General features: G+C 33.1%; 1 protein-coding gene across 19 annotated transcripts in view; it reads left to right on the forward strand.

The window, feature by feature from the left end:
* RABGAP1L (RAB GTPase activating protein 1 like) overlaps window positions 1-16,541 on the forward strand; it is a 799,577-nt gene that overhangs the window by 109,712 nt on the left and 673,324 nt on the right. For 14 of the 19 annotated variants that reach the window (XR_010581946.1, XM_065531860.1, XM_065531858.1 and 11 more), the window contains 3 exons: window positions 6,815-6,881; window positions 11,644-11,746; window positions 15,450-15,616. Coding sequence is in view for 18 of the 19 variants with exons in the window: in XM_065531860.1 (XP_065387932.1) it covers window positions 6,815-6,881; window positions 11,644-11,746; window positions 15,450-15,616 (337 nt within the window). In the remaining variant the exon portion in view is untranslated. The remainder of the gene's footprint in view (window positions 1-6,814; window positions 6,882-11,643; window positions 11,747-15,449; window positions 15,617-16,541) is intronic. The other 5 variants (XM_074017069.1, XM_074017039.1, XM_045398510.2 and 2 more) reach the window with 3 other exon arrangements.

Raw genomic sequence — 16,541 nt, forward strand, 5'->3', positions numbered from 1 at the left:
TTGAAAAAATACTTGTAAATTAGCACCCGTTTATTTTGATGCATATATCTAGTATCTACAAAAGTCCAAATAATATATCACTATCTGAATGTCCTGCATTAGTCTTACGGAATGGAAAAGCAAAATAATTGATTTTAAATGTTTTAAGCAGGGATTAAACCATGTCAGACTTTGAAATTTACTGGTTTTCTTGTTATAATCATTTTAAATATGTTTTAAAATCTGACTGTAGCTAAGTTCTCATTTTGTGTTTGAAGGGAGTTAGTAAAAGTACTCATATTTGGTGGGAGGATGGCTTGAATCAGGAGGTGGAGGTTGCAGTGAGCTGAGCTTGTGCCACTGCACTCCAGCCTGGGTGACAGAGCCGGAGCCTTTCTTTAAAAAAAAAATGAAGAAAGAAAACACTCATATTTGAGTTATTCTGCATTTTAAATTTTGACCCTTTATTAATGTGAGAATTAATGGGAACATTATTGCTAAGGAGGGTTTTTTTTGTTTTTGAAATGTATTCAATGAAAAGTTTTAAAAACATTGACCTAAAAATATTCTTTTTTTCTGTATGTTATTTTCTCTGTACTGGTATTTTTTTTTTTTTTTTTTTGAGATTTATGGGTTGAAAATTTTAAAAAATTGACCTAAAATATTTTTCTTTTATAGCCTGTCTGTATGTTAAATTCTGTATACTGGTAGCAGCTCTATGGCAGTCCTAAGATCTATTTTAGGTTATTTTTTTTTTCCTGGTGGTTTTTCCTAGTGTTCTAGGAAATCTAAGATAGTTGGTTAGTTAGATACATAGATACATAGATAGATAAAACTATTTCCTACCTGATGAATGAAAAGAGTAACCAATTTTTAAATCTCTCTTGCTGGTAAGTGTAAATCCTACTGGAGAGACTTCTTCCTATTACTGATATCACTGAAGTTACTAGAGTGAAATTTTTAGGATAAATAGCTATGGAGTACCCTCATCTGGGTTTGAATCTTGGCTTTACAGTGATCTTGGTCAAGTTATTTAACTTTTCTGTGCTTCAGTTTCTAATTTGTAAATTGCGAATAAAACTTACCTCTTAAGATTGTGGGGAGAAGATCAGCTAGTAAGTGTTCAAAATAATGCTTAATAAATGCATGCTATTATTACTATTAGTGGTACTATTACAATAACCACAGTTAAAAATTTAAGACTATTGGTATTTTGTGAATGATAATCAGGAGTAAGTAACTTGCAAAATCAGAGTAGACTGCCACCGTCAGAAGGCAAAATCTTGGCTAGAGTTCTTTAGAACCTATGTGTATGTACAGGCAGTCCTTGCTTTGTAGTTATGGTATACATTATTTTCTCTTACCGTGGTTCAGTTATAACACTAGTCTCCCAACCACGTGGTTCAAATTTCTGTTACCATAGTATATTAACAGAGTAATTGCATATCAAACTCGGCTGTTCAGTCCACAAGTCACGATATACATACATGATTAGTGACCAATCATGTCACTTCTTCCAAAGTCTGTTGGTGATTGGTCACTGTGTATCTGTTATTCACTTTACTTTCAGATAGCAAAGTATGTGGTTGTGTTGCCTCTTTGTCTCTGGTAGTAAATCCGTTTGACATTTTACAAAAATAGATAATCCAAAGAGTAAATTGGCCAACAAAGATAACAGTGCTACAAAGAAATGAAAAGTCATAATGCTGAAAGTGAAATTGCATGTAATTTTAGAAGATGCACAGTCTTAGAAGATTTCAAAATGACAACAGCAAAATGAAGACAGGTTGACACCTAGGCCTGTTTAAAGCTGTGATATGAATCATATTGAAAAAGTATGATGAATTTAAAAAAATGATAAAATCACTCCAACATCGTTTAGTTTAAGTTTCACTAGGAACAGAAAGCTGCTTATGGTTTAACTGGAGCATATACTTCTGCTTTGGATTGAAGACTAATACACAAAAATTCCAATCAGTTTTGCTAGCATGTCAGCCAAAATATTGAAGTTAGATGCCACATCAAAAGGAAATAGTAATTATAAAGAGACTGGAAATTATGCAATTTCTTTATCTCAATTTTGGGAGAAATATGACATAAAGCATGCAGTTGAAGGCATCATTTCAGGGAGCAACAATGAATATTATGTCTGTAGTATAGCAAAACTTTTACTTCGCTATAGAAGTACGTTTGCGGGATCTGAATAGGACATGTATGGAGATGTAGGAGAAATAGCTGTCTGCGGGAGTGCTGCCACTGTTGCTATTCAGTGGACTCTACATATGCAGCCAGAGGAGCTTTGTGAAGATGAACTTATCAGCGTACATAAGGAAAGTGGTTGTGATGAAAAGGATGAATGTTCCAGGGGAAATGACTCTGGCGAATTTTTCACATTAAAGGAACTCTCGGAGCTATTTCACAACACTGAATATGCAAAGGATAAAGTTTGGAAGCTAATCCAAACTTAGAAAGGAATATGACAGCTTGCCAAGATAGAAAAGATACTTTGTATTGTAAATTGTATGAGAAGGCAGCAAGCACTCTTCAATATATTCTTGATAAGTTTTTTTTCAAATAATTAAAATACTTTAATTTTTGTGCTTCAAACAACGAAGTGCTAAATAAATAATAGTTTTACTTTTTAACAATTGTCCTGTACATTTATAACTGAAAATAAGAGAGTTTTTGAAGTTTGGACAAAAATTTTTAAGGGTTACTGAAGAATCATAATTTTTCCCTTTGAAAATATGATCATTTTATATACAGTTTTAGCTTATATGTTTATTTTTATGGTTCTACACCACCGTACATAGTGACAAATGCCTGTGTATCTTTTTCTACTTCAGTCTTTTTAGTAAGGGAAATAACAGTCTCATTGACACAATAGAAGATTTGCCCAATTATCTTTCTGCTTTAGCCCCTTTGGGGAGACTGACTGAGATTCCAACTTTTATGAAATTATTTAGTTTTAGTGTTTTGCATAAAGTTTTGAAAAACTATGATTACATTATAGATTTTCTTATTTGCAGTTCTGTTTTCCCCTTAATTTTCTTTTTTTTTTTTTGACAGTAACTGTTTATTGCTTGCTTACTCTGCAACAATGCTTCCTAGAATAGTGTTTCTCAGTTCTTGTGAGATACAATTTTTGCTCCTTGATTTATACAAGTACATTTATACTAGTTGGGTAATGATCTAAGTTTTAATATTTGTTTTTTAAATTATACTTTAAGTTCTAGGGTACATGTGCACAACATACAGGCACTGTCACTTTTTCATTTTTAATAATAAAAGTACAGCAAGAGACAGTGTTCTTGTCCTCTCTCTCTCTCTCCTTCCCTACCTTCCATTTTTATCTTCATGGAGATATATATAATTCCTAATGATTTGATAAGCTAAAGGTAAAAGTTTTTAAAAAATTAGTTTCATATTGCAGGACATTAATACATCTGTTTTTCTCACTTTTTCCTGCAATTAAGTCTAAAGTGTATTAGTGATATGGAGTTTTTGGTATTTGTTCTGGTGGTTAACTTGGTGTTAAAAGCTGCTTAAAGTTCTGTTTTGAGTAAACACTAAGTACTACTATGAAAGGCAGAGCTTTCTCTTCTTAATGATAATGGTAATTATAATAATGACTTATAATTATCAACCGCTTTATAGCTTACAGTGCACTTTTACCATGAGTTTTTTCATGTCAAGTTTACATTGACGTAATCAACATGAAAGCAAGTATTTGTACTTCAGAAATGTGGAAAGTGAGACTTTGAGGTTTGTGATTTGCCCAGGGTCACTCAAGGAGTTTATAGTCTTTTACTGATAGCCCTTGGCAGGCTGAAATGTAAAAGACCATATAGTTTTGTAGTGATAGACATGGGCATGAATCACAGTCCTGTAACTTAGTAGCTATGTGGCTTTGGGCAAAACCATTCTTTTTGAAAATCAGTTTTATCATTTGTTATATGAAGGTTGCTTTGAAATTTAAATGCAGCAGTATAGTAGAGCCTGGCTTAAAGTTAAGACATTCAATAAATAATATCCACTACTATGATAATAATTGATATAATAGCATCATCATCAGCTCATTCTCAGGAGGTTGATTTCAGTTTTTGAGTGAAATCAGCTAGCTATTCACTCTATTATAAATTATGTTGGATGTCTCTTCTATACTTTGTTAATATTGTGTACTTACAGGTATTTTAGAACTAACAATATCAGATTCTAATTGCCTATTTACTTACTTTCCCCCCACTATACTGTAAACTCCTTTAGAAAATAGGTGGGATAGCAGTTTGCTTTTTACCTTATGAGTTAATAAGAGACCGTTGAATGCTTTGAACTCCCCAGTGAAACACTTAATACTCCCATTAGGTGTTAGTGTTACTAATAATATCTATCTAATTTCTGACACATTATTCTTAATAGATCTTGCTGGCCTCCATAGGAATCCTGATGTGCTTTAATGAAGTGTAATTTTGAAAATGACTAATACAGCTTGACAGAAAATAATTATGTAATTTAAGTGCTTAAAGTTCATGTATTACACTTTTCCTGTTTGCTAGAAGAGGGAGCTGAGTCCCAGGGGATTAGGTGCTTTCTCTAAGGTCATGCTGGTTGGTGGCAGGCCTTTTTTTTTTTTTTTAATACAAGCCAGGAAAAGATTAGTGCATTAAAGATTATCAAAATAAGATGATGAGTATTGCTACTTAAGAAAAATCCAAACCTCTAAGGCTCCTTTTGCAGTACAATGTAATATAGAAATATTATGCTAAGAAAATGTGAGATTTCATCTGTTTTATCATTCACCTGGAAGTGCTTGAGAAAAAAATGGCATTATACTTTAACTTTTATTATAGCCATTAGAGATTACAAAAGGTAGGAGGGTGGGAGAGGGGGGTGAAGGTTAAAAGATTACCTGTTGGTTACAATGTTCAGTCTTTGGGTGATGGGTACTCTAAAAGCCCAGACAGACTTTAACACTACATAATGTATACATGTAAGAAATCGACACTTGTAATCTGTATGCCTATAAAAATAAAAATTAAAAAAAATATTTTTCTGCCTTAAAAAACAAAAAATCCTTTAAATTTTAAAAAAGAACAGAAAGAAAGAGAGTATACATTCCAAACTGTTAGCATTGTTTCCTAAGGAGGCTGAGAGAAGGGAGAACTTATTTTTTCTTTACATACTTTGGTAATTGTTAACTTATTATGGTGACTATATAATGGGTTTGTAATTTAAAGCCTATAATATAGAACATTGTTCTTAAAACAAAAAAAATTAGAGATGCAAGCTGAAGCAAAGTATGTAAGGATGTGTGAGATAAATCTGTTCTCACTGACCTGACTTTTTAGAGGGACCAAATTTTATTTCTAAAAAAGAATTAAATTTTTATTCTTCCTTAGCAAGAATTTAGGACAGTAGTATAAGAAATAGTACAGTGAATTGCATGATTAATTATCATTTAATTTGTGTAGACAGTGTTTATTACAAGAATTCATAGGAGAGAGATCATAGCAGTATATAGTTGAAATTATGAATACTAGAGTATAATTATTTCTCTTGTAGATTATATTTTTTGTTCACTGTATTTGAAAAGTTATCTTCAGAGCTTACCAACTTTAGCTTTGCTATGTACCTGATCATTTTTGGGGGCCAGAAGGAAGCCTTGAGCAAGTCATCCTCAAGCACTTATAGGAAGTATATATTTACTCCTTACTAAGCTTACATTTGGACAGGACCAGTGATCTTGCTCATGTAAGCATTAGCCATGATACTAGGAGAGTAAACCTTTAAAAAACAACAAGGATCAGAATCACAGCTGAGTGGTTAGCTGCCACTACTTTGAAATTGAAAAAATCTTATGTTTAATGTAGTTATATTTTTTACCCTTTCTATAAATTATTACACAGCATATCTTAAAATTTTGGGAAGCTACAATAAAAACATTCTTGTGTGTGGGTATGCGTTGTTGGCAGAGGGACCCTGTGGACAGATTACATTGCTTCTCAAGTTATGGGACCTGTAATATAGCAATATGAATTTGAGTAAATTGCTTAACTTCTCTGGACTTCACTTTGCTTACATGTAAAGTGGAGTTAATAGTAGCTAACAAACATAAAAATCTTCAATTTAGCTGAATTTTAGAGCTTATGCAAATCCTTTACAAATAAAGTGGCAGTGTTGATGGGATTCCTAGAGCTTCTCTGACATCAAGAAGCACAGAACAATATTAAATAGTTAACAGTGTATTAATAATATGTTGGATATGATATCTTCACTAATAGCACATTTAGTAATAAAATTTGTATAACTTTTTTTTAAAACAGAGGATATAGTATTAACATGCTACTTAGTGAACATGACTGTGGAGGGCCAGGGTAATAGTTTGCTTTCTTTTAAATCTGGTTTGATGCAAAGAGAGCATAGTGTCATCTTCTTATTTTTAAAAACCTCCTTTTTGGTTTAACTGGGTTAATGGACCTATATGTTTGGAATAAGTCTAAGGCAAATAAAATCTCTTATCTTCCTAGAAACTAATTTGTTTCTCTGTACCATATTTTCTTTCAACGAACGATTTATGGCCACTTTTATGGCAGTTTCTTATCATTGGTAATCTTTTACGTGCAAATAAAGATCTGGAAATTTATATGACTTATTTCTGTGTGATTTTATTGTGTATCTTCATAAATACTTATTTCTAGTGTTCTTAGAAAAAAACTAAAGCTTATTATAAATACAGAGCTCAGATTGTATAGTTATTGTAAAAAGGCTTTTTGCTCACTGGGCTTCTATATATTCTTGATACCTTATTTCTCCTTTTTTCCCCCAATATTTTCAGATGTTTTGGAATGTTATTAAGCCCAGGTCGAAACGTGAAGAACAGTGACATGCATTTACTGGATATGGTAATGATAATCTTAAGCACCTTAACCAAGTATAGATGATAGTTATTTTATATTTTACAAGTATTTTCTGTTTACAAATTTTGTCATATTGTCAAAATTATTTCTTGCAGCTGTGTGATAGTAATAATTAAATTTGGAAACACATACTTAAAATTGTGAAAGAGGAATTCAGGACAGTTTCCACCAAAACAGTCATATGCAAGTTGAAAGCAAATAAAAGGATTGTGTTATGACAATGTCCATTTATTTTTTTGGCTTCTTAGAAAGATGTTTTTTCTTTGAACCTGTAGTAACAAGTACATAATTATAACAAGCATCTCCAGAGTGAATATGGTGCCTTTCATTTATTTTAATGCCCTGCTATTAATTTGAGTTCGTGACGGATACTTTTGTTTTCTTTAAAGTGTTTCCCTTTCTAAATTTCTTCTTGATTACCTGTCTTTAGCAAAGTACGTTTATTCTAGGAGTAATATTTATTTAAGGAATGTCCTTAAAGGTTAATATATATTCAACAGTTGATATTTAGTGTAAAAGTAGCAAGCTATTTTAACTTTCAAATAGAAATACCTTCTAATATTGCAATTCGTGAAAACATTTAATTTGTGATTTAGAAATGTTATAGGAAACTAATCATCTTAGAGTAAGTGTAAAGTTTCTTAGTGAACTGAGATTCTTATATTTAGTGATAGTAAGCACTATACGTTTTCATCTTTTCAGCGTGTTTTGCAAATATCAGTTAAACATTACTAATTAGGTCAACTTTTTTGAGTAATTTCATGGTAATATCAATATTGATTTTATATCAGTACAGGAATGGTTTATTCAGGCTTTTGGGTACCTGTTTGTCTGCTAAGTGTTGTGTGAAGTGCTGAGGTTATGCATGTGAGTAAAATATAGCTCTTACCATCTGTGGGTTCATGGTCTTGTGGGAAACAAACCTTTTCAGTATCTGGTGGTACAACGAGCTGTAGAAATATAGAGGAAGCACTGCCTGAATAGGTCAGGTAAGGACAACCAGTTAAATTGAGTATGAAAACATAAATTAGATACTGATCTATGTCTCTTACCTCTTTTTTTTTTTTAAACCACATATCAGTAATGAAAGTGGTTTTACCTAAGGCAAGTCATTAGCATTTTGGAGCCCTGAAAATTCCACGAGGAAGTAGATTAGGAGGATTGAGGTATTAAAAACTTTTAAGATCCTAGGTCTTAATTAATCATAGTCTTTCAGAGTTTAAAGGACTAAGATGAATTACTGCAGAGATTTGTCCATAAAACCTAAATTCAGATTACAGAATTACAGAACTGGTATAAACTTCTGAGGCCTCTTCACTGTGTCTCTCTAACTTTCAGAACAGTCCTCCCCACCTTCGAGTCCATATCTAAATCAAAAGAATTGTGAGCATTCATGCTCTCAGACAGAGAAGGGGCTTATTTGCAATAAATAGTTGGGCAAATGAGAGGCTTGTATGTGCAATGATTAGCAGTTGTGATTTGTTATTACCCAGTATTGTTAATCTTCATAGTGGACATTAAACCTCAGCTAGACTACTTCTAATGAAAAGAAACTCATTGCCTTCTGTTAAAGTCTAAGGGACAGTTCTGGTTATTACAAAGTTATTTTTTTATAATCACCTGAAATCATAGTTCTTGTAACTTTGCCTAATTAGTCTTAATTCTGCCCTCTAAAACAAGATATTAATACTTTTACTCCTTCTATGACACTCCCAAATATCATGTGATCCTCATGAAAGGAAAGTCCTACCTATAAATGAAGATATATTTTTCAGTGAAATAGCCAGATTACTTATATATAACAGTCACACGCAGAGTAAGAACATTTCCGTGAATGATGTGCCATACTTTGAAGGTCGTTCTGTCAGATTATAATGTATTTTTACTGTACCTTTTCTGTGTTTAGGTACACAAATAGTATTGTTATAATTGCTGTAGTATTCGGTACAGTAACGTGCTGTACAAGTTTGTAGCCTCGGAGCCACAGGCTAGGTGTGTAGCCCCTATACCATCTAGGTTTTTATAAGTACAGTATATTCTATTTGCACAAAGAAATCACTTAATGACACATACCTCAGAATGTATCCCTATCATTAAGCAACAGATGACTGTGTGTGTGTGTGTGTGTGTGTGTGTGTGTGTGTGTGTACATACACAGTTTTTTTGGGAGAGTACAAGTAGTAGAGACTCCATTTTCTTCCAATAATGAGAATATTGATACTTGTAGGAATAAGGAAATATTGATACTTGTAGGAATAAGGAAATTAGAATTTTATTTTTTATTTTTAATTTTTTTGAGATAGACTTGCTCTGTCACCCAGGTTGGAGTGCAGTGGCACAATCTCGGCTCACTGCAACCTCTGCCTCCTGGGTTCAAGTGATTCTCCTGCCTGATCCTCCCTAGTAGCTGGGATTACAGGTGTGTGCCACCACATCCAGCTAATTTTTATATTTTTAGTATAGACAGGGTTTTGCCATGTTGGCCAGGCTGATCTCGAACTCCTGACCTCAGGTGATCCGCCTGCCTTGGCCTCCCAAAATGCTGGAATTACATGTGTGAGCCACTGCACCTAGCCAAAAATGAGAATTTTTGATTCACAGTCCTGGATTCCTGGGAAAAGCCTAACAGTAAGGTACCAAGAAAAGCAGAAAACTCAGTAGAACCAGGTTTCTTGGAACTGGAGCATAATTTAAAATTTTAGATTAAAGTCCTAGAGATTCCTCAGAAAGTTTGTGGATCTTTACAATTAACCATATATTAACACTAGACCAGTAGCTATACCCACAGTTACAAATACATTTTATGTTGTAATCTAGCATACTCATAATGTGTATGGTGTATGTGCAAAAAAGCAAAAGTAAAAGTTTCATAAAACAGTTTTACATGTACGATGATTTCTGCTATTTTCTCTTCCACTTGCTCCCTCCCCCACTTACTGCCTCCCAGTATCTGCTTTTGTTTTTTTGTCTGTATAATTTATAATTTTTAAGGGTTTTTTTTTAATGTTTGTTTTCTCCATTTCTCTTACCACTTAACAGTTTTCTAATACGTTGTACTTTATATATTTTTTCCCTACTTCATAATTGTTATAACTTTGTCTTATATGTGGCCTATCATAGCCTGACTCCTAATGAAAACCTTTTAGCTTCCACTGGTGACTGCCCACTTTCTTTGGTTTTTGTTGATTGAAAGAGATTTTGAGCACTCAAGCACAGCACAAGTTCTGATCTTGAAATGGATTGAATTCTTTTTGGGTCAGAAACCTGTTCCTGTACCAAACGGAGCCTTAATTAGGGAGTAGAGATGGAGGATGGGGGCCTGTGTACATGCCTGTGTGTGTGTGTGTGTGTGTGTGTATGTGTCCTGTTCCAAACGGAACCTTAGTTAGGGAGTAGAGATGGAGGATAGGGGCCTGTGTACATGCCTCTGTGTGTGTGTGTGTGTGTGTGTGTGTGTGTATGTGTGTGTGTGTCCTGTTCCAAATGGAGCCTTAATTAGGGAGTAAAGATGGAGGATAGGGGCCTGTGTACATGCCTGTGTGTGTGTGTGTGTGTGTGTGTGTGTGTGTGTGTGTCTGTAGAGGTGGTGGAGAAAGAGACTGTAAACATATGAGTGTGTTGGTGAGTGGGTTTCCTTTACAAATGACCTTGAGTGTATTTCATCTCTGGAATGCATAGTCCCTGCACTCAAGCTACACAATCTGATTAGTGAAGTATTACTAATAAACTAGAAAAATATACATAGTAATTACCACATGACTGACACAATTTTATAGGGGGTTCAGAGAAACATCTGTGAATGGGTAATAATGAAAAAAGGAAAGTTTTTCTCTTTGTTTTACCCTTTTAACAGTCTCTATTCATAATGTGAGGAAATTGCTACAAAAATTGAAGTATTGCAGATACTGTTCATTTGCATGTGGAAATACTTGTATGCTGTATGTTGTTCTTTCATGGAACAACATCTACCTCTCCACATACATATCCACAAGCTATAAGTAGCCTTGCTTATAGGAGTTGCTGGCTTTTTTAGTGAGAGTCAAGAGCTGGCTTAGTAAAGTCTTAAAGAATGGAGGAGAAGAGGAAGGAGAGAAGGGAAGAAAGAGGGAGTAAGTGTAACAGTAGAGGGAGAGAGTTAATACACTTGGATGTTGCTTACAAACCAAAATTAGTCTCCTAATACTAATTTATGATTGTAAGAAAGTATACAAATACCTGACATACAGAAAATAGAAAAGTGTTAATTTTAAAGGTATTAATGGCCATAAACAAAATTAGTATTTTAAGAATTCATTAAAAATTAGAATATTAGAAGAAAAATAACTTTCCCTACTGTGATTAGCTACTAGTTCAGTTTGACTGTCTTCAGCTAATTCTATATTATTGTTTTAATAGAAACCATATACATCCTATATGTATATGAGATTTGGACAGTTGGCATCAAGATCAAGTTAAATATAACTTTGTAACAATATTATGTTTTTGTGATTCAGCATGTAAGTGTATGCCTCCTTTTACCCAAGGGTACTTGTCTTTAAGTAGAAACCATGCTTGAAGAAAGCTGTAGAAGAATTTAATATTTAAATAAATGCCTTTGTAGGATGAAAAGAATTTACAGTGGATATAAAGCTCCTGCTTGACTGTAAATCCAAATGTTAATACATTGTATTGCTTAAAGTAAGATATAATTTAAAGTAGTGATTTTTTTGATATCTTTTATCAGTAATTACTGTTTGAATTTTTATAGGAATCCATGGGAAAGAGCTATGATGGGAGAGCTTATGTCATCACTGGCATGTGGAACCCCAATGCACCAATATTTCTGGCGCTTAATGAGGAAACACCAAAAGGTGACTTTTCTTAAAATATCCCTTTTGTTTGCTTTACATTTTATATTATGATCAATGTTGTTTTGTCATGTTTTTTTAAAAATGTGGAACTCACTTAAAGTGAACATATTCTTTCTATTGAGAATTTGAGGTTCATTTTTGTTCTTTATGCTTCTATGGGGGAAATCTCCACTATTTAAAAAAATCCTCCCCAAAAGATATGTGAATGATTATTATTGTTATTATTTTAAGAGACAAGATCTCACTCTGTTGCCCAGGGTAGAGTATAGGGGCATTATAGCTCACTGTAACCTCAAACTCTCATGCTCAAGCAATCCTCCCACCTCAGCCTCCTTAGTAGCTATTAAATAGAACTACAGATGTGTGCTGCCATGCATGGCTAATTTTAAAATTTTATTTTTGTCATGCTTTGTTGCCCAGGCTTGTCTTGAACCTTTGGCCTCAACTGATCTTCTTGCCTCCCAAAGCACTGGGATTATAGATGTGAGCCACTGCACCTGGCTTAAATTAATTTTATTAGATTATAGAGAAAGCATTTGGGCTTTGGTTTTCATATACCACTATAGAGTTGTTTCATTTGTGGAGACTAGTGATAGAGAAATATTAAAGAAAATGATGAAAAGGAAATATTTTGGAATTTTGAATATTTAAAAATTATTATTTTAACTATTTTTGCATTATAGTTTACTTATAGTTTTCCATTTATTAATTATTGGCTCCAGTCTTTTGGCCTTTGGGATGCTAGAATATATATGAAATATTTCAGTTGTAGCAAATAGTTTCTTCTTTGTTTTTTACATTTTCATATTATTTATCATGTCTAGTATTGAACAGAATGTATAAATGTTAGTCACATTTTTTCATTTTTCCATTGTGTTTTTTCGTTCCTACTTCATCCAGATAGCTGTTAATTTCCTATGTTTTTTGCCCCTTCATCATCTACTTTTAAACTAAATTTAAAGTTTTACCTGGTAAGTTACATTCCTACCCTGCTTTACTGTCGTTAAACCATTAATTCATATTTGCAATATAATGGATCAGTTTGTTTTATCATTAATTTTGTATTATTTAGTTTATACCCACAGTAGACTTTTGCTTAATGACAGGAAGCATTTGTGAATACTGATACGAAAATATAATATGTTTATGAAGGGCATTAAAATGATAATTATTCTTTCATTTCCTTAAAGAGAGTATTCACCATTTATATAAATCACATGCATTTAATCATATATTAAGCTGTCTAAAAATGAGGGCTAAAAAGAAAAAAAAGATTATTTAAAATTTAACTTTTCATTTATTAGCAGTAAATAATTTTTAGATCCACAATTTGTTATTTCTGGAGATAGGCTTGCAAATACCTGTAACCTTCTTTCTTATACCTGTTCAGAAGGAAGCCACGAAAATGATAAAAATAAGCCAGTTGACAGTTTTGAAGAACAAAATAGAAGAATTTTGTATATCAAGTTATAAAAATAGTTTTTGTGTTTTTAATGTAACACCTAGTTTAGTTTCATTTTGCAATAAAATATATATTTGGTCCACAAATAAAAGAAAATTTATTTATAATTTATTAAAATAAACTATATGATAGTATATTATAATAATATTCTGGTCCAAAGTATACGTTTTAAATTTAAAATTATCTCATATGCCACACAAAAATGTTGCCCTGATTTTTAAAATTTCTAAATGATGTCCTTGAAATTACACATTACTCAGAAAATTTGTGATCAAATAAAGTTTGATATTTATGGAAGACGTTTAGGCCCTGAGAGATGAAAAGTCTTGGATCTTTCCACTGCACTAAGATTCAGTTGAGTGTTATATTCTGTCTTGTGTTATTCTTACTCTTTTCCCTAAGTTCCTTCAGGTCAAGTACAATGTCTAACAAATTTTAGTTTCTCTTGAATTGGCAGGTGTATTTAGTAAGACTGTAATTAGTAAGAATGTAATAAAATTGTTATTGAATTTAATATAAATAGAGAAGTAGCTGATGAATCTGAATGTTATATAATATTTAAAAAACACTATTGAGGGTTTCCTCTAATGGTGGCCTTGGTTATTTGGACTTTCCTTTAACAGAGAACTAAAAATTGTAGCGAAAATAAATTTTAAAAAATATTTAAAAAGGAATGAGGAAATTACAAAATAGTATGGAATGACCAGGCCATAGATTCAAAAACCTCAATGAGGCCAGGCGTGGCGGCTCATGCTTGTAATCTCAGCACTTTGGGAGGCTGAGGGGGGTGGATCATCTGAGGTCAGGAGTTTGAGACCAGCCTGGCCAACATGGTGAAACCCTGTCTGTACCAAAAATATTTTGAAAATTAGCTGGGCCTTGTGGCAGGCGCCTGTAATCCCAGCTACTTGAGAGGCTGAGGCAGGAGAATTGCGTGAGTCCTGGAGGCAGAGGTTGCAGTGAGCCAAGATCGCTCCATTGTACTCCAGCCTGGGTGACAGAGTGAGACTCCTCTCAAAACAAACAACAAAAACCTCAATGAATATCAAGCAGAGTAAATAAAATAAAATAAAATGAAATTCATGTTTCAACTCCTCATAGTGAAACTGAAGAAAACCTACAGACACTGGCCTAGATGATTCGAGATTCAAATTAAAGGAAGACTGTGGCCTAGTAAACATTTCAAATCATAACTAGAATTTTGGCTGATAACACATATCGTCGTTGTCTAAAAGCACTTGTCAGGACTCTGATATATGTGTATATATATTTATACACACACACATATATATTCATGTGTGTGTGTGTGTGTATATATATATATGAAAACTACACAGGACTATTTCTTTGGAACTTTGATTAATGATTTTCCTGAGGGTTAATATGTATTACAACAATGAGGGTACTGAAAAATCTCTGGAGACTTTTCTTGAAGCATACAGCATGCAAGTATTTATATCAGTGACGTGCTTTTTGAGACAGAGTCTCACTCTGGTTGCCCAGACTGGAGTGCAGTGGTGCAATCACGGCTCACTACAGCCTCAACCTCCTGAGCTTAGGTGATTCTCCCACGTCAGCTTCCTGAGTAGCTGGGACTACAGGCGCGCACAAACATGCCCAGCTAATTTTTTGTATTTTTAGTAGAGATGGGGTTTCACCATGTTGCCCAGGCTGGTCTCAAACTCCTGGACTCAAGTAATCTGCCTGCTTTGGCTTCCCAAAGTTTTTTACAGTTGTAAACCATTGCGCCCAGCTTTCAATCACATTTTATGTATACAAGTTTAACATAGAGAAGGCTGAGTGTGTCTCTTGATTTGACAGTCCTTCCAGTGCAACTCATTAAACAAACCTAGTAATTTCTATTATCTTTTTTTATAAGATGAAGGGATAAATCTCTGATTTTCTAGAGGTTCTCTGGGAAATCAGATAGTTTTAGAGTAAAAGATATGCTTTATTATTGTATTCTATTTATTTTTATATTAAAGACCTAATTTGGGGAATGAAAAAAGAAAAAGTGTCAGGTAATTTATTAATAGACACTTAGGATTATTAGTTCCTAAGAAACATGCTTGGAATACTTGCATACTTATTTAATCAAAATGTTAATAGAACATTTAAAAATAAACATAGAAGGTATTACAATTGTAAAGAACATTAATTCTTTCATAAGTGAGGAAACTTTATTTAAAATAGTCAAGGAATACTAGAGCTAGCATAAAACCCAGAAACTTTCTACTACAGATAAGCGAGTATACATGACTGTGGCAGTGGATATGGTAGTCACAGAGGTGGTGGAGCCTGTTCGCTTTCTCCTGGAGACAGTAGTCCGTGTGTACCCTGCAAATGAGCGATTTTGGTATTTCAGCAGAAAGACTTTCACAGAGACTTTCTTCATGAGATTGAAACAGGTAGGACCTTTTTTTTCTCTTCATATAGTAACATACGTTTTTCTTTCCACACTTTTTTAATGCCAAGATAATTCCTGAAATTGCAAAACAATACAATTCCTCAAATAAATCAAATGATATTTGAAGTCAACCAACAGAGTGTTTGAAAAATTCACATCTAGGTAATACTAGCTAAAAAACCCCAGCTAGTTTAATAATTATATACTTTCCCCTAGAAACCTGTAATGTATGAACCTTCTTAACAGAAATATTGACTCTGTATATAAAACAACTTATCTACCCTTTATAAACAATTACTTAATGCCAAAAAGGCAGTGCACAGAAATATCATATGCTTATAAAATTTTAATGAAAATGTTTCCAAGAAATACCTAATTTCTATAGTTATTTCTACCTGTAATATTAGATAGACAATATTATCTGAACATCTTGTTTGACTCAGTAGTGAGGTTATAAAATTATTTTAATATTAAATGAACAAAATTATCGTTTCTATGATCTCAAATTAGGCAGTGTTAGTAGATAAAATATGTAATTTTTGTATTATAGCGAAGGAAGCAGATAATAATGAAAACTAGCTTGAATGCTAATTGTGAGTTTTTAAAAAATCAGGATAAAAATGCTCTGTTACAATAATGAACATCTTTTATATGCTGTTTTTGTTAGTAACTTCCGTTCTCCCAAGTTTTAAAATGCTTGCTGCTTCATATACTATAATATGTGAACTGCTGTGTGATAAAAGCAGGCACCAGCACAGGGAACAAATATAGAAGCCTCTTACCCATTTTCATATTTTAAAAACTTGCCATGGATCATTTTGGCTTCGTATACTGTGTACTTGGAAATTCTTGTGGTTTTAAAAAAATCTTTCATAAAATTATTATGGCTGTTATTTGACTCAGTTTTTATTACTGTGTGAACTGCT

The sequence above is a fragment of the Macaca fascicularis genome, chromosome 1, assembly GCF_037993035.2.
Source record: "Macaca fascicularis isolate 582-1 chromosome 1, T2T-MFA8v1.1".
NCBI classification, from domain to species: Eukaryota; Metazoa; Chordata; class Mammalia; order Primates; family Cercopithecidae; genus Macaca; species Macaca fascicularis.